General features: G+C 39.1%; 1 protein-coding gene across 1 annotated transcript in view; it reads right to left on the bottom strand.

The window, feature by feature from the left end:
- Positions 1–21,653, bottom strand: part of CADPS (calcium dependent secretion activator) — a 445,139-nt gene that overhangs the window by 27,599 nt on the left and 395,887 nt on the right. Inside the window, 2 exon segments of the mRNA XM_039880531.1 lie at positions 9,004–9,111; positions 15,216–15,248. Coding sequence (XP_039736465.1) covers positions 9,004–9,111; positions 15,216–15,248 — 141 coding nt within the window.

Below are 21,653 nucleotides of genomic sequence, written 5' to 3'. Positions count from 1 at the left end.
TCAAACTTTAATGTTCATTTGAATCGATATAGGATCTTGTTAAGATGCAGATTCAGATTCATCTGGACTGGCATTAGGGCTAAGATTTTGTACTTCTTACAAACTCTCAGGTTGAGGTTGATGCTGAGGGTCTATGGACCACACTCTGAATAATAAAAACCTGGATGACATTTTAAATTCATTCAATTAAAAATATTAGAGCAAGTGACTATGACTCTAGGTATGGTTAAACAGTGAAATTTTCTGATAGTAGGCTTTACAGAGCCCAGCAAGGAAAGAAACAGTCACTTGGTTAATTAATGAAAAGTGTTTGAGGATTTAGTACATCTCGTATCTTGCAACACAATGTGATAATATTTGTTCCATAAAGTGTGCTTTGGCTACACTGTGTGTGTGTGTGTGTGTGTGTGTGTGCGCGCGCGCGTGCGCGCGCGCACACATGTGTGGTGTATGAATCTCACTATATGCCTCCATGCTGTAACGCTATCATAAGAAAAAAGAAAGTTTTCTGAAACACAAAGTTATCCTGCGGGTCATGTTAGTAAAGATGCTGTGACCTTAATGTAATAGAGCAATCAGTCTGGCTTCTTAGAATGATTATTGGAACATTCCCCTCTGGAAAAGAAAACAAATCAACTGTATTCACCAAATGTCTCCTGGAACACAGAAAGCTGTTCTGATAAAGACACTTAGCAAAACTCTTCATTGCATACAAGCTCCAGAGAAAATTCAAGACTGGTTTTAGGTAAGGTTTGCCCAAAAGTAAAAAAGACCTATTTCTGTGAACAACTTTAGAAGGGAGATGCTAGGTTAGAAAACAACTACTTGATGATATGCCACTGAAATATAAATCTATAAGGATGATGCTAACAAAAGTAAATAACTCCTTTTGGATAGTAATAACCCACTTGACACAATTAATCCAAATAATCCAAATAATCCAAATCCATCAATGGCCCCTTATCTTTTCTGCACATAGGATTGCTGAAACCTCAAACCACCCAGGCATGAGAGAGAGCATTCTCATGTCCATGTGGAATAGAAATGTGTTTCTATACCTAAGAATTCAAAAAGCAAAAGCAAAACAATTGATTGTTATCTTTTATGTGTTATTGCGAAGGCCATGGGGCAAGAAGGATTCATATTTGAATATGAGATTCATTGCAATAGTGCATCAGAGGCATCAAAACACTCTTATCTTCATCCTCTCCTATTCTGATAGAGCTTGCTTTCTCTTATATCGAAGGTCAAAAACTTCTATGAGTAGTGCCCTTTTCTTTTGGCTAGATATTTTGTTCAAATAGCGGATATCCCCATGAGAGCAGTACTAAGTCTTCTGTACCTAAATAGGGGAGTAAATAGCAAATCTGCTAAAAGCAGATGTGTATGGTGGGAAGCAGGAAGTCATGAAGACACTGGGTCTTTGAGGGGTGCTGGAGGATAAAAGTCATAAAGATGAACTTGGATTATTAATTTCAGCTTGGAAAGGTCTTGAGTCTGGTTCACTTTTAAAAACACAAACTTCAATCATATGTGTATATATGTATGTGTGTGTATATATATATGGTAACATATATCTGTTAATATTATATATCACATATATGTTTATATATATATATATATATCTATACATATCTTGATGTTACAAATCAAGGTGAGAGGGATAGGTCTTCCACTTCTCATTTCCCTCTGACTCTGTGCTTAGTTTCCAAACTCTTCTTGGGAAATGATAATCTTGTACAGCTCTATGTGTGATCCAGGACATGGCTTAACTGTTAGAATTTACTTGGGAGTTCAAAATTTGGCAGAAAATCAATTGTTTCTCCTTTCCTAACTGCCTTTTCTGAACCTTGTTTGATTCGTTGTCCTGTTTCAATATATATAATCACACAGATTCTAAAGGAAGTTCTAGCAGACTAGAGGGCATGCTCTCTAGCCTGGTAATTGAGGATGAAAAGGACGAGGCGTAGTTCAATTAAAATTTGATATGAAGAGTATTGAAAGCTCAGCTTCAGACTGATTTGAAGGGCTTGATTTCAGATTGATAACCTCAGGGAAAATCCTAGCAGAAATAACAAACGAACATTCCTAATGGTCTAGGAGTGCATATGTCAAAGTTACTACTCCAAGATTTTACCAAAGCAAGTTATAGTGACATAAGAAATACTAGACCATGACCATGGACCTCAGACTTACCCGTTTAGCTCAGATTTATGCCTTAATACATGAAATAAAAACCCTGTAGTTCTTCACATGGCCAACCTATACCCTGGCCTCTGTGGATTTCTTTCCGTTTAGCTGCTTTTTTTTTTTTTTTTTTAACCAGCTTCAGAAATTCTCTTTACACACAGAGAACAGTTTTGAAAAACCCTGGTTGAATTATGCTGAGTTACTAATTATGTCTAAAAGAACTACTTGGTTGAATTCAGCTAGATTTTTTTTCTCCTAAAATCATTTCTATGTTTAGATAGTAATAAACTCCTCCAGTCTGCAGAACAATTGGCACGACAGTCCTTTTAACAAGTCAAGATCATGAAAAAAGGGCCAGTGCTGGTAAAAAAAAAATTTTAAGTGCATCACAACCAGATGCAATGTGGGGCCTTACATCAGATCCTGGTTTGCCCAAACCAACTGTAAAGAATATTTCGGGGACAAGTGGGGAATTTTAAATACAGACAGTATATTAGATGAACATTTATTGACAAGGAAAATGAAGATCATTAACTTAAAAAAGCTATTTTTTTCCTTACTTATTTTAGTAAAAAGTATATAATACATATAAGCACATAGAAAAGAGCCAAAAGAATAAACACTCAAGTAATAATCTCTGGGTGCTGGGAACATAACATTCTCTTATTTTTGCTTAGCCCATATTTTCTATATGTCTCTAATGTACCTATATCGCACCTGTAATAATAATAATAAAAAGTATTAACCACTCCTTCCTGCCCCTCCCCCCCAAAAAACTTCTCACATTCAGAAGATCAATTCCCATTTATTAGCTAATGCATTGTTGTTTTGTTTAGGGTTTAGGGCTAGGTCATTTCAAAATCACTTGAAAGAACTAATAGTTCTACGAAACAATGATGGTGATAAAATCTAACAATGATAGACTTGTTGAATTTTTAACTATGCCAGTCTACATCCATTATGTTATTTAGTCCTCTAACAACTAACAACTATAAGAAGTCAATTTCTTTACAGATGGGGAAATTGAGGCTCTGAGAGGTTAAATAATTCACCTGAAGTTAGACAGCTCAGAAATGGCAGAACCAGGATTCCTACTCTTGCCCGGTTTACTTCAAAGTCCCAGTCTTAACCATCACTGTTCTGCATGTTTCAAAACTATGTTTTATGAAAAGTAAAAATGACCAGGCTGCTGTACATTGAGTAATTCTAAGAAAACTCGGGGTTGATGTCTGAGAGTGGTAGCTAGACTCTTACAGCATCTTAGAACAGATATGGAATTTTGTTTAACAAGAAACAAAGATGTCTGGGAAGAGCATTTCCATTTCAGTGATGATGATGATGTAATGATAATGATGGTGGTGGTGGTAGATAACACTTACCAAATGCTTCCTCAGAGCCTGATTCTTGCAGTTGCACACAGCATTGCACCCTGATATCAACTCCGCAAGAAGGTTCCGCCTATTATCATCTCTCTTATATAGATGAATCAGCTGAGGCTTCGAGAGATTAAATACCTTGTCCAAGGTCACCCAGCTTGTAAGGGGTGAAATCTGAAGGCTCCAGAAGTAAGGATCATGATCACTATATAGTAGCTCCCATTTGGGACTGTCAAAACTGTTATTTCTTATAGAGATCACTCACTATCTCAGTATCTAGAATGCCATATGCCTTGATTTTTTTTAACCAGCCCCCTAGAACAGCAACCTATTATACTGGGGAATCTTGTGCACCTCTCCCCACTTCATACTTGTGGAAGTAGTTTCCCTCACCTGGACAGTGGTGAATACCTTTTAGATATAGCATAATAACATAATGCTTTCCTTGTCGACTATTTAGTACTTATTTCCTCAAGCAGACTGACTCCTATTTGAATGGTATATGTTCACATGAATAGTGCTTTTGTAATTTAATAAGGTTATTAAAATAAGGTTATCTGTGATTTCGTATATGAATATAGCAAATATATTTTAATGGGCAGAGGTTTCGTTTTTCAAATTACCCCTTTAAAGGGAAATATTCACACTCAATTACTGTGCTGACACTTAAAGTGGACGAACATATGATTTGATAATGGAATAGCAAATTAAAATCTATGCAAGGCAAAGAACACAGAGTAGCAGCCTCATCCTAACCTGACCGCGCTGCCCGATTAAGTTCTTATGAGGTGGTTTGGTAAAAGACTGTTTCCTGATCTGATAACTGCCACGGAGAAGCCAAATGCAGAGTCAATCTGCAAATACTTAATCCTCTAGAAGGCAGATTAAGTGTATAATTGACCTATATAATCCATATATCATCTCCAGGCAAATGTTCCCTGGGCCTGGTTCACAATGACACGGCCTGAAGAAAGCCAGTGAGGATGTGCACTGCCACCAATGTGGACTCCATCCAAGTGTGGGATGGCTTTTTAATCACTCATCTCTGAGCCTGTGAGGTTTAAGCAGATGAATTCACCCTAAGCACATCTCTTTTAATCCCGATTTTCTTCTCAGTCTGTGTCTTCAAGAAGTACAAGGAGGAAAGAAAATAAATTAATTTTTGTTTAGACCTTGAAATCTTAGGTGCTTGTCTTGATGATCTGATCTCTAATTTCAAAAAGCATGTTTTTGTTTTGGGGAGATGTTGAATTAATCATCAAGGCGGGGGATGGGGGAAGCCATCTGCATGATTTATGGACACTCAAGCTTTAAATCACTGCCTTTGAGTTATTTCTTGGGTTTGTGCTTTCCTTGTCAGTTGCTGCTTTAGGAATATGGAGATTATTTCATATCCATCTTTTATATTTTCTTTAAAAGTCAGCAATAATTTTCAAGGAGGCCACGCTTCCACTTGAGTCCAACAGCAATCTGATTCTCTTTAAAAAATTCAGCATCTTTAATATAATTTAAATTCATTGCTATTGCACATATTCTCTTGCTATACTGAATCTTTGGTTTAAAAATTATTATGAACTGTTATTTTGCAGCAACTGAAACCAGTTCCCAATTGCATGTCATTTTTTAGGAAAAAATTACAGAAATGCAGATAAAAAATGTACACCTGCACATCTGAAAAATTATGGGAGGCGGTATGAAGCTTCTTTTCCAATCGGCACTTTATTTTGGACTAGTTAGCTTTTCCTTATAGGCATTACCAAAAAAGTTGATAGTATTTTATAGAAGGGATATGTAAATCAATTATATTAACAAACAGAGAAACTTTCACTGCATTTAAAAGACCTGGTTAGGCAACATTATGTCTGAAAACATTTTTCTTCAATAAATCCAGAGATTGCCCGTTTAAAAAAATTGGTGAAGATGAATTTGGAAAGCTGCTCTTAAGTTACATAATAAGATAGATAAAAATGCAGAACATCAAATATAGAGCCCCAAATGCTCTGCCGATAATCTCCCACAAGCACCCAATTCTAGCCAAAAGTACACTGACGAGGCAGAGAGGAAACCAGCTCAGGGAGTACCGAGATAGAGGCCTGCTTAAAACGAACGATGCACTCATTAGGTGACCAGCTATTAGTCCAAATATTCTCACATACAAACACACGCTAATGCCATCCAGCCTTTTCTACAAGGCACACTCAACAAGGCAAAAAAAAAAAAAAAAAAAAAAAAATAGGGAGTACAATACTAAATAGCAAGAACTTAAAGGACTTATCAGGTAAATAAAACTAAGACTTTGAAACACAGCTAAAAACACAACAGGAACTCTGAGAACATGTCTCTAAATGACAGATGCCAGCAGGAACTAAAAACCAGAGAATGATACAACAGTCAGAATCAACAACCCCCAAACAGCAAACAATCTCGAAGATATAGATTTTCTTCCTCATTCAAAATGCTAATTTTCTATTATTCATTTTTGCCATTTATCAAAATGCAACAATTTGGAAGAGAAATCTCTCAGATCAACAAGTTTTTCTCAATAGATGTCTGCCAATTGTTTAGAAACTTGCCCCAGGACCCCTATCGTTAAGAAATGAAGTTGACAGAACAAGTTCATTGCAGCAAGAGATTTAGGGTGGCAGGTTTCACAGGCCCTTCTGCCTTAATATTCCTATTCTCTTGTTTAGCTCAGTGGACATGAGAGCCTTGCAGTGCAAAGAAACAAACACCATGCTTGAGGAAACAGAAGCCGAAAATAATCAAACATGTTGGTAATCTGATGTTTTGCTGCTAGATTATAGAAAAACAGTAAGTACTGAATTAAATTACTGAGATGGCATGGTAATGAAGCGTTTTGAGAAGCTCTGGGTTTTTCAAATGACAAATGTTTTAAATCTATGACAGATTCAATAACTTTTTTTGCACTACATCAATTAGGTTGCCTAGCACCAATATTCTGTAAATTAAGGGAGCAAGTTATTTGAAAAGTAAGAAAGTAAATGGCAAAGAGATTCGTTATCTCTAAATAAGCTATGGCAAAATTTTTTCCCATGGGGGTGGAAGCGATGTTCAGTGAATGGTTGTAATAGTTAGGCCTTTTAAAATCAAATAATCAGAGGACGGTAACTAAGATTCCTTTGGGAAAACATAAGTGAAACAATATAAGACTAAATTATGGGGGTTGCCACAATGTTTCCGATGCAGTTTTATGCTGCTCAGTGTAATTCAACAAGGGACTGAAATATTTGTGAACTTTTGAATTACCTTAAACATAATTTGCTTTCTGAAAACCATATTGTTAGTGATATTTCTTTTTAGTATTAATTCAGATTAAAGGCCAGAGGGCTTGAATTTGCCTGTGTTCTTCAACAATCGGACAAGTGTAGTTTCACCATCTGTGCTAGCCAAAGCTGTACTCTTACGACTTTTAAAATAAAGATTCAGTTGCACTTTCCCTTTAAAAATGTCACAGAAGAGGACAATTTGCCTTGCTGCCTTCAACAAGGCTACCTTAAAAAAATTTCCCCTTGTATTTCTAACTAAAACAAAGAAAGAGGGAAGAATAGGTTATTTGTTAATGGAGAGACAGGTTAAACTGCAGATTAAACATCAAATTCACTACTAGATGTTTTAAAGTTTTAGAGAGCACAAGGTTATCACACACACGCTCACACAAGAGCACTCACACACACGCACGCAAGGGCCACGCAAAATTGAGAATCAGAAGATACCGATCAAAGGAAAAAAAAAAGGCAATGTAGGCATTGAAAAGAACAATCTACAGGCATCTCAAAAATTTGTGGTTTGGAATTTAATTCAGTGGAGATGGGCAGAGCGTCCACACTCCTAACTGCAGACCCGAGGGTGCTGCCTGTCTCTGTTTTCAATGCCTATTGGATGGGTGATTGTGCCCCAGACATTCTAGGCTCAGTACTTCCATAAAGGCACGCATGCAGAGAAGGGAGCAGACTCGCTGGTGAGCTTTATGCATGTATGAGGCATTCTTAGTGGATGTGGGTCATGCTAGAAGATGTACACAGGAAGATTATTTGATTCTAATTCATGCCACTTGATATAATGTGATAAAACATTTGACATGAGAGATAAGTTCCATTTTAATCTGAGAAGGGACGGGTGGGAATTAAAAAGTAAGAAGGATTTTTTTGAAGAAAGGTGATGCAGAGGAAAGAGCGATGCTGAGCACAGAAAGGGGATGATTGGGAAAGAAAAAAGAAAGGAGCCTTTTCAACAAACAAGGAGAGCAAATGAGCTGGAAGACAAAGCATATAAAAGTCAGAAGCTGCAATATCATAAGCGGTGCCAACAATGAGCTCACTTAGCTATGGAACAAAAACACACATACACACAAACTCAATGTAAATTGCTGAACACAATCACAGAAAAAATATAGAAACACGGATTCCATAGTAGACCAAAACATTAATGTTCGGGCTGGCACTAAAAATACGGAAACCTGGACCGGAGGAGCTCACGCTTCACGAGACAGAAATAGGCTGCACAATGAGAGCCACACGGAGACAAGTACGTCAGCTTCCATGCACTCTGGCCGGGTCTACACTGGCAAATTCGGTAGAAACTTGAAGCAGAATATCTGGCTAAATTAGGCAGCCCCATCTGCTTTGGCTTGAAAGAGGTGGGTGATAGGAGACCGAAACAGATTCCTTTTTTTTTTTTTTTTTTGCCTCAGTGGCTTGCTTTGGAAGTGCAGATGTAGTCACGGTGGAAATAAGATTGCTTGGTAACTATTAACCCTTGGAAATCTGGGTTTTCTGAAATTCAGTCTGGGTCTGGCAGCCTGGTGTACTTGCTCTTTGTGCACTGGCTGCTTTTCCCAAATTTTCATGTGGGTGAGTGGGCAGGGGGCACTTCAGTTTAGAATGACAATTGACCCAGCAACTCTAACGTAAGCGTTTGCCAAAACCCAGGGCTAAGTAAGGATTTCTAGTCTTCCAAAACCGGAATCCTCTTTGAAATGATAACAATGCAACATTTATGCACATCTGCATGCCACAGCTGGTGTCAGGGAGGTACCACCCCCAGGAAAGGCAGCTGGCCTCAGCCTCCCAGATGAGAATATCTCCCTAAAGCAAGGCCAGATTGCAAGGAGGAGAACCATGACCAAGAAAGGTCTTTGCCAGTTAGAGAAAGCTGCCTCACAAGCTTCGTGCTTGCTGAGAGGCTGTGCGCCGTCCTACATATCACACAGATTGGGACTGAGACACGGCCACACCAGAGGGGTTCAGAACAGACACACGACAGATAAGAGCCTAAGGCAGAGGGAGAGGAAAAGATTTTTGTTTGAATCGGGACCAATCCATGTTCTCAAAATGTGACTTATCCTCCTGTCTCTTATTTTGTCACATTTTGGAGGCTCTCCTCCTTGGTCTGCAAGGAGGAGAAGGCATTTACTTACATCAAATAACCTTTCTATATACATCTCCTCATTGACCTTATCACGAAGGACATCCTGAGAGTGGCGGACGAAAGTCACATAGGCGTCGGCCACGTCCATCCCGGGTTTCTGCAAAGAAACAGGAAAACATGAAAATGAAATTTCCAGACAGCGACTCCTCCTTTGTTACCCGTGCATTTTACTCTCCCAACCCCTCACTGCCTTGCTGGAGTCTGAAGCTATCCACAGGCTACAGGACAGCCATCCACAGCCTCGATTGGTAGGAACTGATATTTGAACTGTCTGCTCTTTTCAAAAATGAAACCTGGCTAAGAAGGGAGTTGGGATTACAGGGTTTTATAGATATTTTTTTCTACCATTAATTTTTTTTCTGGCATGATATTCTAATGAATAAATATTCACTGGATAACCCAGAGACATTGTCTGGCTTTCCTTTGGATTGATCCCCCCATTTAAGAATACCCAAACATACTCTGTCTTCCACTGTCTGTCCTTAATATAACGTTAGAAAGGTGACAGCCTTCCCCATCCCTTTTTCCTTTTTAAAACATCGGGAAAATGCTAAATAAAGAAATCGTATGCAGTTCAATCTACGCCCCCTCCTACACAAGTCACATTTTGGGGGGTAGTTTAACCTGAGTACGTAGTATTTCCTAATCAGTTTACTCAGAGGAGATAGTCAACCATTTGTCTTTGCTTCCCTGTGTAGCCTTACAGTCAGAGGATTAAAAAAAGGAAGGAGGGGGAAGCATTTAATATTTAAATAAATTAGATTTTCTGGAAAGGTAAGCAGGTACTTCATCTAGTAGATAGGAAATGATTTATCGTAAGGGAAAAAAAAAGAAACTCAGAATGCACACTGCTTGAGATGTTGCAATCAAAGTTATCTCCAAAGAAACCTATTAAAACACTATAATATGGGTCATTAGGAGAGCTGCCACAAACCCCTTAAATTTCCACAGTAGATATGTATGTTTGCTAATAACTAAAAATATTAGTTTTCATTACTGTGATTTACCTTAGATCACAAAGTATCATTTCTCTACAAGACGTGACTGTCAGGCACTGCAAATTGAAGTTAGTTAACACTTCTGTGTAATTTCCAGGGTGAAAATGAGGAAGGTTTGGAAACAGTAGGACTGTATTTTTTTTTTTTCCTGATACAAAGCAAACAATTATCAAGCAAAGGGCCAATGCTTGGCCCCTGGGATGCTAGTAACATTTCTTAACACCTGCTGAAACAATGACAAGGTATTAATTTGAAAAACAATGAGGACAACCCAATGCCACAGTAGTCAACTGTTACACTTTCAAGCAATTTTCAGTGAATGGATTGAACAGGTTCTGTGATGGTCCTATAATTGTTGCAGTTTTATGATACAAAACAATAGAGATTCTCCAATGAGATGTAAGTGATAGCTATCAGATCTAAATTGGCACCTCTCTCCTTCTCTCCCTTTGGCAGCCGCATATCAAAGGGCATTCTCTGTGGGGATAGGGACCCCTACCTGGGTGCTTGAGAAACTTATTATTATTGTTTCCATTTCTTCCCTAGTGATGCTTGTGGCAGATGTGGCCTTTTCCTGGACACATGCAGCCATCTTAGAGCTAAGACCCAAAGACAAGTTCGCAGACCTATCAGTAACTTGTAATGTTAGAAACAGTGATCTACAATAATGGTTATTTTCACCACTTCTCTTTTCTCTAAATTTGCTGTCCTCAATTGGGCATTTAACTTTTAAAAACTTTAAATTAAAAAAAAAAAAAGTATGGTTCATCTCCCGCCAGGTAGTTAAGAAACTCCATGATTCTTATCTTTTGACTCTTAATTTTTCTTCATAACACTTACCAAAATCTGAAATTGTACTATAAGTTTATTTGTTGGTTTTTGTCTGTCTTAGCCTACTAGAACAGAAGCTCATGAATACAGGGACTTTATGTGGTCTATTGTGTCCTCAGTGCATAGAACAATGAGCACATAGTAGGTGCTCAGTAAATATTTGCTGAATAAACAGTTCCATGACCAAATAACCCCCATCCCACCTCCTTTTTTAAATGTTTAGGTCACACCATAGTAGGTCCTCGAATAACTTGGATGAGATGCCATAGGAGCTTAACTCCTGTTTACATCAATTAGCCTGTGGTAAAATTAATTTCATTATATGGTCATTTCGCTGAAAGTCACAGTTTCCAAGAACTTATCGATGATGTTAAGTGAGGACTTAACTGTATATGGATTTTTATTGGATCCCCACAAATTGGAACTTGTGAAAATCATTTAAATTTCTCTGGGCCTTAGTTATATCATCTGTAAAACGGAATTAATAATAGCTCCCTACTTATCTTCAAGAATTATTACTATAGCATACAAACAAGCTAACTTGTGGTTATAGATGGAAAAATATTCTTGGCTAAATGATAGATGCTATTAGATAAATTAGGCTTTAAACCACATTGCTATCTAAATATAGGGAAAAACTTTAGGCAATGGTTTCTAATATCCCACAATTACATTGTTTATTTTAAATTTAACTTGGACAGACTGATGGAATAGGATGTAGAGCTTAGAAAACACATGATACAAACAATAGATAAATAAATTATTGTATAGTTAAGTCCATCCACATGTGGAAGACATCATTTGTAAAGGAGCTACTCTGTGGCTTAGGAGCAATAGGACATTTTAATATTAGCTTGCTCCTACCAGGATAATTCTGAGCTTGAGAAAATAAATTCAGATTTTCAGGATCCTAAGCAAGTTCTAAGTAGGAATGCAACCTGCTACATTTACCAAAGGGTCAAATACTACATCTAAGACAGATATGCTTTGGGACTATGCAACGTTTTGAATGGATAGTAATAGTGCTTCCCACCATTATTGTGGATAATTGAGACAAGTCTCTAAGGTAACTAACTACTAGTTCCCATACAGAACTAAACTAACAAACCATTTGCCAAAATCTCACACGGCAACACAAATGAACTCAGAGTCTCCTGAGCTAGAAACAACTTGAAAGATAGCTTTATCCAACGTTTCTTAAACCTGGTTGCAAATGAGAAGGACCTGGGAAGCTTTAAAAAATAATGATGCCTAGATCTCACACCCCAGAAATTGTTTTAATTTGGCAAGCAACCTGATACTACTATGTGTAAAAAGCTCCCCAGGTGTTTCCAATATGCAGCCAAGGTCGCAAATCACTGAGTCCGTCGGTTCTCAAACTTGCATCACATATCCGAATCTCATGGAGAGCTTTTTTAGAAAGCTTTCCAGGCTCCATCCCAGAAATACTGAATCAGAATCGCTGGAGGCAAAGGGCTGGAAATCTCTATTAAAACAAAACAAAACAAAACAAAACAAAACAAAACAAAACAAAAAATAAAACAAAACAAAAGAACCCAAAAAACCTTGCCAAGTATTACCACTGCACATTCTGGTTTGAGGACGACTGATTTAATAGGTGATAGTCACAGGATTGCTGGTGAACTGGCTCTTCAAAACAAAAAACCAAAACAACAGAACAAAACAAACAACAAGCCTTGATTTGCAGTGCTTGCCAATTTCTATTGTGCAAGTACTTTCCACGGCTGAGTTTGAGATACCAAGGTGCCCTCACCGAAGGCAGAGTTGGAAAGCAATGCACGCAACTGACTCCTGGGAGCCAGTGCCAGCAGGCTCTATCTATATAGCCGAACTGCTGGCACTTGAATGTTCACTCTCCTATTTACTCGCCAGGAGACCTTCAGCATGCTACTTGACCTCCCCCAGATTCCTCAGCCGTGAAACAGGATAAAACTATTACCCCGCTCATAGCATCGTTTTGAGAACATATAAACAATGTACGTATAGTACGTATGTGTATTATATACTATTACTTTCTTTAAACTTATTTATTTACTAAAACATTTATTATATTATTACTGTTATTTGCTGTGAAATATAATCTAAACTTAATTTTACAGCTTAGCTTTGTCCTAAGCCATAAAAATTGGTGAAATCATGGATTTGATGAGCTAATCATAGTTTCTCCAAAACTAAAATAATTACTCAATTATCCAAATACAGATGTTTGTCTATGCACTAAAATTTTGCAGATGGTATAGTGTTTAAAAGCATTGGTTTAAATCAGCTCTGCCGCTTACCTACTGTGAGACCTCTCTGGGCCTCAGTTTTCTCATCTTTAAAGTGGGGTTGTTGTGAAGACTAAACATACAGTGCTTAGAACAGTGACCGACACAGTGAGTGCTTTATAAGGTTTGATGGCTTTTGTCATTGTCATATTGTATATCATCAGTGGTAAATAGGCCACATTTTTGGACGTGCCGCATCATTTTCTTCTGCCTCGCTAGAGGGTGGAAACTCTGCTAACTCATCTTGTTTCCCCACAGCAAGCAAGTCTTCTAATACAACATAATTCATCCATAAACATGGGCTGACTACTGATCAGGGTACCTTTCATGTTGATTCAGAGCCCATTCCACCTGCCCTCCAACCTTTTTTTTTTCTTTACAATAAATCTGAACTTGGCTTGTAGGAATTAGGTTGCACTACATGAAATTGTCAATATTTGACTTTTTTGACCTCCCTCAAATGCCAACTTCAGTTGCAAGTACCGATTACCCCATTGAATTTCTTTCCATTTGGTCACCTGTTCTACCTTTGCTGGTGAGATTTCCCCTATGCTTTGAGGCCTCCAGAAAACAGACCTCAGCCACCAGACCTTTGGGAGCCTAGAATTTCCATTTCTATTACTGTTGAAGACCAGCACAGGCCAGGGCTGATGCCAGCAAATTCATTCCCCAACTCCTACTTCTGTGCAATAGTGTGGGCATCACCCCCGTCCCCCACCCCCATGTGCCTGCTCCTGCTGCTGAAATGTCTAATGAGTGCCAGGTATGGTGCCGAATATTCTATACATGTGTCATTTAATCGGCAGAGCAAACCCGTGACTTGGGTATTATTATCTCTCTTTTAACGATGGAGAAACAGGCCCAGGGAACTTAAGTAGTTTGCTCCCTGTGAACCGAAAGTTTGTATTTTGGGGCTTGGGAAAATAAATTACTTAACTTCTCTCCTTACTGCAGTTTTGTGAGCTTTTTCTCTTCTCCATTATAAGGACTATCTATGTGAAGGAGTCTGAGGTCCCTCGATAAGAAATATTATATAAATTCAAAGCATAATTATTGATTGTACATTCTTTCATTAAACAAACAAAATATATGTTAATGCTAATTTCATTCCAATTTTCCGTTTTGCCATCCTTTGAGAAATAAGCCAATAAACTATTACACACTTAACTTTCTGGGGAAATGAATTTAAATGTTAATATAAATCCTTTTAGAAAAAAAACAAATTTTAACAAATAAGTATTTGAACAAGGAGGGTACTTAACCACGTTCAGAATGAGAAACGTTCAGTACCAGGCCCTTGGTGGCTGTTGAGATAAGCTCTCTAAATTTAATATTTTATAATAGACTCATACCTCTTTTGTTAGAAATGGAGAAACAGAATCATTTTCTTTTTCCCTTTATTGTAATATATTTAAATCTCTCCAATTTTATTTTGCTAATAGGCAGGGCAAAGTCTATCTATAAATGTATCCTGGTTTATCACAGGTAATCCCACATTCTAGCATTCATGTGTAGTACTTAACCTCAATTTAAATGTAAATTTTGGGCAACTTCAAGTGCTTTATCTGTGAACTTTGAGAGCTCTCTTCATTAATGAGGTCTGCACTAATTATAAGCAGTTTTGTAAGGTTTCCTTAAAACAATTGCAGAATTGACCCCCAAATGAACAAATTCGGAATTTATTTGTTTTCAAAAAATACTGGCACCCTTGTGCGAATTCCTAGCTCATGGCTCTACTTCCAAGGTGTACATGTAGGAGAGGAGGTGAGCAGGTGATCACAGGATGAAATATGTCAAAGAGACCAATGAAAATAAAAATAAAAGTGAAATGGATTTACCCTCACAGAAGACTTCTTTTCCTGATAGAAGAAAGCATACCCTCTTCTCATCTGATAACAATTTTACCACGAAATATTTTTGGCTTCCCTCTTTCTGGCGATTCAATTCAGGAATATATAATTTAGCAACAACTAATGAAAACAGCACCATCAAAATTCTCATGAAAGCAAAACAAAACAAAACAAAGCAAAACAAAAAACCAAACCAAAAAAACTCCCCCACAGAAACAATTTTCAAATACTCACAGGTACATCCACATATTTGGAAGCTGCCTTCACCTAAGGAGGAAAGAAGAGGATGGAAGTGAGACTCGTGTTTATGTTTCATTGTTCACAGCTCAATGCTGTATCAGTATCACAGTTAAAACAATATGCTGGCACATGGAGCTGACCAGGAAACATAGTAAGGTACTAAAAAATAAAATCTGTTTGTTATTTTTTTCCATAAGCCATAGTCACTGGCAGAGAGTGGGGTGGGATGGGGGGAGGGAGGGAGGGGGAGAGAGAGAGAGAGAGACAGAGAAAGAGAGAGAGAGAGAGAGTGTTTCACTGACTGAGATTCTGTAACTGGCATAGGAGTTTTGCATTCTCCTTCCTCCCTTTAAAAGGGAGAAAAATGACTATAGCTAAGCCCCAACTGATGAGTAGAGGACTCACTAGTGTAGAAAAGCAACTAAAGCAGGTGTTATTTCTTGTACCTTGCTTGGGTCTTTGTGTAATTTGGCTGCAGGTTAGTCCTAATTGAATTCTTTAGTTCTCAGTGTCAGTTAACTCTTCAAGAAGAGGGGATGTGGTAGGTGGGTCTCCTCAACTCACAAGGAAATGGGTGGCTGTAGGTGGGAGTTGGGAGGGTACCAGAGCCTTTCAAAATGATCCCAACAGTGCTGTTGTGTCTCTCGGTTTTAAATGCTAAAAAACCCGGAAGGGAAGTACAGGAAGTGGTTATGAAATTTCATTTCAGTTTTTGGGGAGGGAAGGCAGCAGAGTATAGTGTTTGGAAGCATGAAATTTAAGGTCAGACCTCAGTTCAAATCCTGGCTCTTCAACTTGCAAGCTGTATGACCTTAAGCAAGTTACTTCACATCTCTGTGCCTCAGTTGCATCATCCACGAAATGGAGATACTACTAGTGTCTAGTTCAGTGTGTCGTTGTAAGGGTGAATGCACACAAAGTCCTGGGATATAGTGAGCATGGAACAAATGGTAGCTAAGATGAGCAATTCATAAGCAAACCTGGGTGGGCTCTGGGTGCTGTGTAAAGTCAATGAACAGTTGGGTTTGCAGAATAAAATCTATGGAAGAATGTCTGATATTCTGTGTTTCATTTTGACTCACATTTGGTCACACTTGTTCTTCTAGGCACAGGTAAGACCGAGGAGCTACATTTGGGGTCAGAAAGTGTTTCCAGTTTTATTGGCAACCCACAAAGACTGCAGCTAGGACGTCATTTCACAATTCAGGGAAGCTTATTCTTGCCTTTTGGCGGACATCTTCATTGGGAATCACAACCTCTACTCACATATCTCTCAGGAAAGTATCCAGGGGGCATTTTTCCCTCTCGCCTCTTTCCCAAAGCTACTTTTCAAAATATCAATTCCCAAGGAAGAGAAGCCAACAAGCCGAAAGGGTGGGAGTGGAAAGCACCTAGGACTTAGAGTCACAAGTTCTGTAAGTGACAGAACCAGTTGACCGTAGGATAATCACTTCGATACCTTAGCCTTGGTTTCTAGATTTCTACAACAGGGTGATAATACTGTACTTTGAAGGGTTGAGAACCTGGTCAAGCAAAAATAAAAAACATATGAGAAACTTTATAGGGCTGAACACACATTGGTTAATTATTGAGGGAGCAATGCATTCTATCTTCTGGAATCAACCGTCAGTGCCCAGATTCTTCAGTTACAAACTACCCTAGAAACCTACACTTTTTCTTTGCAGCACTGATTGCCATTGCAAGTCAGTAATTTTTTGTGCAATGTCTGTCTCCCACCGAATGTCATGGCTTGCTCACAGATGTCATGACTCACTTGGAACTTGGCTTAGAAGGGGCACTTAGGAAAAATTGATAGAAAGGAGGAAGGAGAGAAAGCTAGTGACCTGTTCTGACTTCAGGATGGTTGAAGAATAAGCAGAGGAATGTCTAGATTGAGAAGCCACCGAAAGCCACAGAGTTGTAAGACAGGTGGGTGAAATATACCACTCTGGGACATTAAAAGGATTTGAGAAAAGCATTCCAGATTTTGCACAATTAATATTTTTATTAAATGATTTAAACCCCATTTCCTGTTCCAGAATTTCATCTGGGCAGGAAATTGACTTTCCTTTCTTTCAAATCTCCCCCATTTATATTAAAGTCTAATACTTATAGGACGTTTTCCACTTTGCAAAGCACTTTTATATACAGTTTCTTCTTTAAGCCACCCTGAAAAATGGGAGCTATGAATCATTTCTATTTACAATTGAGAACACTAAAACCTATAGAATTTAAGAATTTATTTGCTAATGATCTCAGCCAGAAGACAGAGAAGCCAGGACCCATGAGCCCCAATTTTTCCTTTGGAACTCCTGGTCTCCTCAATGATACGTCCTGATTCTATGCTGTGGAGCAAAGAATGATAGCAAAGTATGAGGAATTCAAACATCAGTGGTCAGAGTATGTGCTGGCAAAATAATTCTCAGCTAGAAATTGATTCCTTTGCTCTGTAGAGTTGGTACTTGGCAGTTGGTAGGAGTTTTGCTACAGCTGAAATGATCAACCTTTAAACACGCCTACTCTCCATTTACCACTAACATGCAGTTCCAATCCAGAGAATGACACCAGTCAAATCCTGTTCCTTTCAAGGCAGTTTGAAAAGATAAAACAGCCTCTATGTCATGAATGAAAAACATCCACTCTCCTACATGTGTCTTCAGTTCGTTAGGCTCGTTGTTTTTTTAAATCTGATAACTGCTGACTTGCACATAGTCTTATTGATCTTCCTCCCATCCCATAATAACAAGAAAAATAGTGCAGAGTAAATTGTGGTCCTATTATTATTTAGAAACTTGTGGTGTATCAGTTTTGGTTCTGGCCATTGAACTTTAAGAAGGAAGTTGATGATAAGGACACAGGGGAGTCTGGAAGTGTTGTCCATAAGGAGAGTGAAAGCAGAGGCATCTCGCTGGAAAAGGGCTAATAGCACAGAAAATGATAATCTTCATGTAGTTCATTAAGGAGCTTCAGTGCAGATGGACTGAACCTGTTCATGGTGGCTCTAGAGCAGCGGTCCCCAATCTTTTTGGCAACAGGGACTGGGGCTCCTATGAGAATCTAATGCCTGGTGATTTGAGGTGGACCTGAGGCAGTGATGCTAGTGCTGGGGAGTGGCAAGGGGGCGGGGGTTGGGGACCCCTGCTCCACAGCATAGAATCAGGACGAATGAGTAAAATCACAGAGCCCCAGAAGAAGGTGGAAACAGCTATCTCAGTCCAGCAAGGCACTGGCCACACATGCTGGTTGAAACCTCCTTGATAAGGTAGCTCCAGCAGAGGCTATGTAGGATGCTATGTGAGAGGTTACCTCTAGTTCCTGTTCTTTGATGCTAGTCTCCTTAGGTGGTAGGAAGCTGTCATCGGTTCTGTTTTGTGTGTGTGTGTGTGTGTGTGTGTGTGTGTGTGTGTGGCCTTCATTTTATAGCAGACATGGTGAGATATAGCAGAGTGAATAAACTGGCAGAAGCAGGATCAGAACGCTGATCCCTGGAACAATTTCCTGCCAAATGCCAACAGTGCTACCTTTAAGCATGTTTCTTTTAAGTATCTGTAGAAATATGTCTAAGTACAGAGGAAGGACCAGATCCTTCCATCCCACTAAGGCTTTGAAATTGTCGTCAAGGGTGAGAAATTCAAGTGCACAGCAGGCACAGTCTGTCTCTAGATCAAATAAACAACAGGACTTAATGATCTACACAAGACTATTTTCCCATTATACATAGATGTTTTGATGAATAAAATATAAATTTCTTGAAAAGTATTACCTATTTTATAAAATTCTTTTATTATATATTTTTCCCAGCAATGGTTCCCAAAAGTGTGTGTGTGTGATTTTCTTTCTTTTTTTTAAACTTTAAAAGAAATCTTCCTAGTGAAGTGACCAAGAGGATGGGTTCAAGACTGGCTGAGTTAAAACTCTGGTTTTGCTATTTTCTAGCTTGGTTGCTTAACTTCTCTGAGCCTCCTCTGCAAATGGGACAATAATAATGCTGCTCAAAGGGATGCTGTGTGAACTGAGTGAGGTAATCCAGCTGAGTGTGTAGAACAGTGCTGGGTACATGGTAAAACGTACCTGTTATTATCGTGATTACTGGAAATACTGGCTTACTGGTGCAGATAAAGCACATGCTCCTAGTCCTGGTGGCAGTGGTGATAGTCAGTTTCACTCCCCCCGCCCCGCCACCACCTCTAGACCATATTTTAGGCGACTTCTTGCCATAAAAAAAAAGGATGCTGGAAACTTCCCAGGTTAACAGCAGGTGGATTTTCAGTCTGGCATACTCTCTGCCAATTCTGAGAACATCCTATGCCCTGTAGAACTTGTCCTTGAGATGCTGAGGCAGACACCAAAGACCTCTGTTGCCTACCTCAGGATGGCTGAGCTTAGACTGAGCTGAGGATGCAGTTCCCCAGGCCAGTGCTCTGTGAAATTCAATGACACATACCCAGTGCTCTCTGGGATCAAGCCACGTGCCCTGGGCACAGGAGATTAGGGTGAGGGAGAGGGGTTTGCTCCAGACACCTGGTTTGGCACCCTAAGCAGGCACTCAGCTCCTTTCAAAGGAGAGGCAAGAACTGTGATTTCATTTCCTGAGACCCCCTGCTTTCTCACATCCCCTCTGGTGGAACAAAGAATACCTCTTCCCTGGCAGTATCCATGAGCCACCCGCCCCAGTCTCCCAGATAGAACCAGTTCTGGGAAAAGAGTTTAGAAAAGGAGACAAATTAGGAGAACCTGTGGGGACCAAGGATGAAGGTCAGGAGACAAGATGTTTCCACATCCTTGAAGCAGAGCATTTATTGTGTATAAGGTACCACATTAGGATCTGTAGATGAAGGCGTTTGCTCCACGATTCCTGGCCTCTTTCAGAGATAATCTCTAACTGCGGTCTTTCCAAACACTCAGAATGAGTCATATTCATCCGAAAGCTGAAAACTATAAGTAACACTTCTTGAGTGCTTATGATTTGCCAGGTGATGAGTTAGGAATGTTGCATTTGTTATACTTAATCTTCACATCAACCTTTTGAGGAGGGAGTTGTCCTATTAACATTCCCGTTTTACAGCTGAAGAAACTGAGGCTAAGAGCGATGAAGCAACTTGGCTTAATAATGTTACACAGCTAATAAGTTACAGCTTTGGACCTCCCATCCCCTAAGGTGCCCACTATTAAATCAAAAAAAAAAAAAAGACCACTATCAAAACAATTTTATTGACCAGTCATATTTCGTGTGTGTGTGTGTGTGTGTGTGTGTGTGTGTGTACACAACCTAAAACGGCTTCTCCAGGAAAAATGTATGAGGGATTTGAATAATTATCTGTGCTGACTCAGACAGGGCAGAAGGTCCAAAACAGTTTCTCTGGCCTGAATGTCCCAGCTAATTACCTCGACCCTCCACCCGACTTAGCGTATGTAGACAGGCTTAATGGTTTCTCTATTGAGCCCTTCCATTATTTTTCAGGTGCCCAAGGTAATCTTTTCATTGAACACTCACCATTCCGGGATTTTCACAACGCTGATGACTAAGGGATTTTCTTCTACCCGGTCCTAATAAGGGAACCTGAGTTAATCATTGTGAAGCTTTGATAGGGAGCACGGCAGGGGCTTAAACCACTTCTCTTGCTTCATTAGGGGAAAAAGCAACCCAGGTGCAGACTATGAGGACCTCAGGGTTTGATACTATTAAATCAATGCACAGACAAAAAAAAAAGTGGATTAAGCCCTTTTTGCAAACAGAAATCTGGTGGGTAAGACTCAAAGATGGAAGAAAAAAGAAGTCTGAACAGATACCACTGCATTAGTGACTGCCTGAGCTCTCCTTTCTCCCCATGGCCTCTTAAAAAAAATCAACCAAGGAAACAATTTATTCTCTGCACGAGCTGACTCCACCCCTGCCTGTTTGACTTCACAAGAGCTCTGAGCTGATTTCTCTGCTTTTGCCTAGAAACTGCCGACCACACCACCATCTCGAGAGGCTAACAAAATGGACTTCGACGTTCGGCTTTTGAAATTTCTGCTGCCAGAATAATGATGTTATTTTGCCCTGTTCTCCACTTTCCTAACCTATAGATCTGGATTTTTCCTTCTTTTTTTGAGAGCGAGGCAGTTAGGATGTAAAAATATTAGTGCTACTGCCATCCATATAATAATTTTATCTCTATTAGTTGAATTTTATTGTCTCTCATCATCCTCATGTCTAGAATGTAGGCTTTATGAGGAATAAGAACTCTCTCCTCAGTGTCTGCACTGCCTGGTATATAAGAGGGGCTCAGTAAAAATAACTCTTTACTAGTGCCCAGGGTACAGATTCCCAGTTTTTTTGAAGTTGATTTTTAAGTTTAACTCTCTTAAAGGGCTAATTTAAAAAGTGCAGTCAGGCACTATAAATTCAAAGGATATATTTGTTGCCTCTATGAGAAGAGCTTAAAGCAT

Source organism: Pteropus medius, unplaced genomic scaffold (assembly GCF_902729225.1).
Source record: "Pteropus medius unplaced genomic scaffold, Ma_sr-lr_union100, whole genome shotgun sequence".
Classification (NCBI taxonomy): Eukaryota; Metazoa; Chordata; class Mammalia; order Chiroptera; family Pteropodidae; genus Pteropus; species Pteropus medius.
The sequence above is the reverse complement of the archived record's forward strand: the minus strand, read 5'-3'. Positions and strand labels throughout refer to the sequence as shown.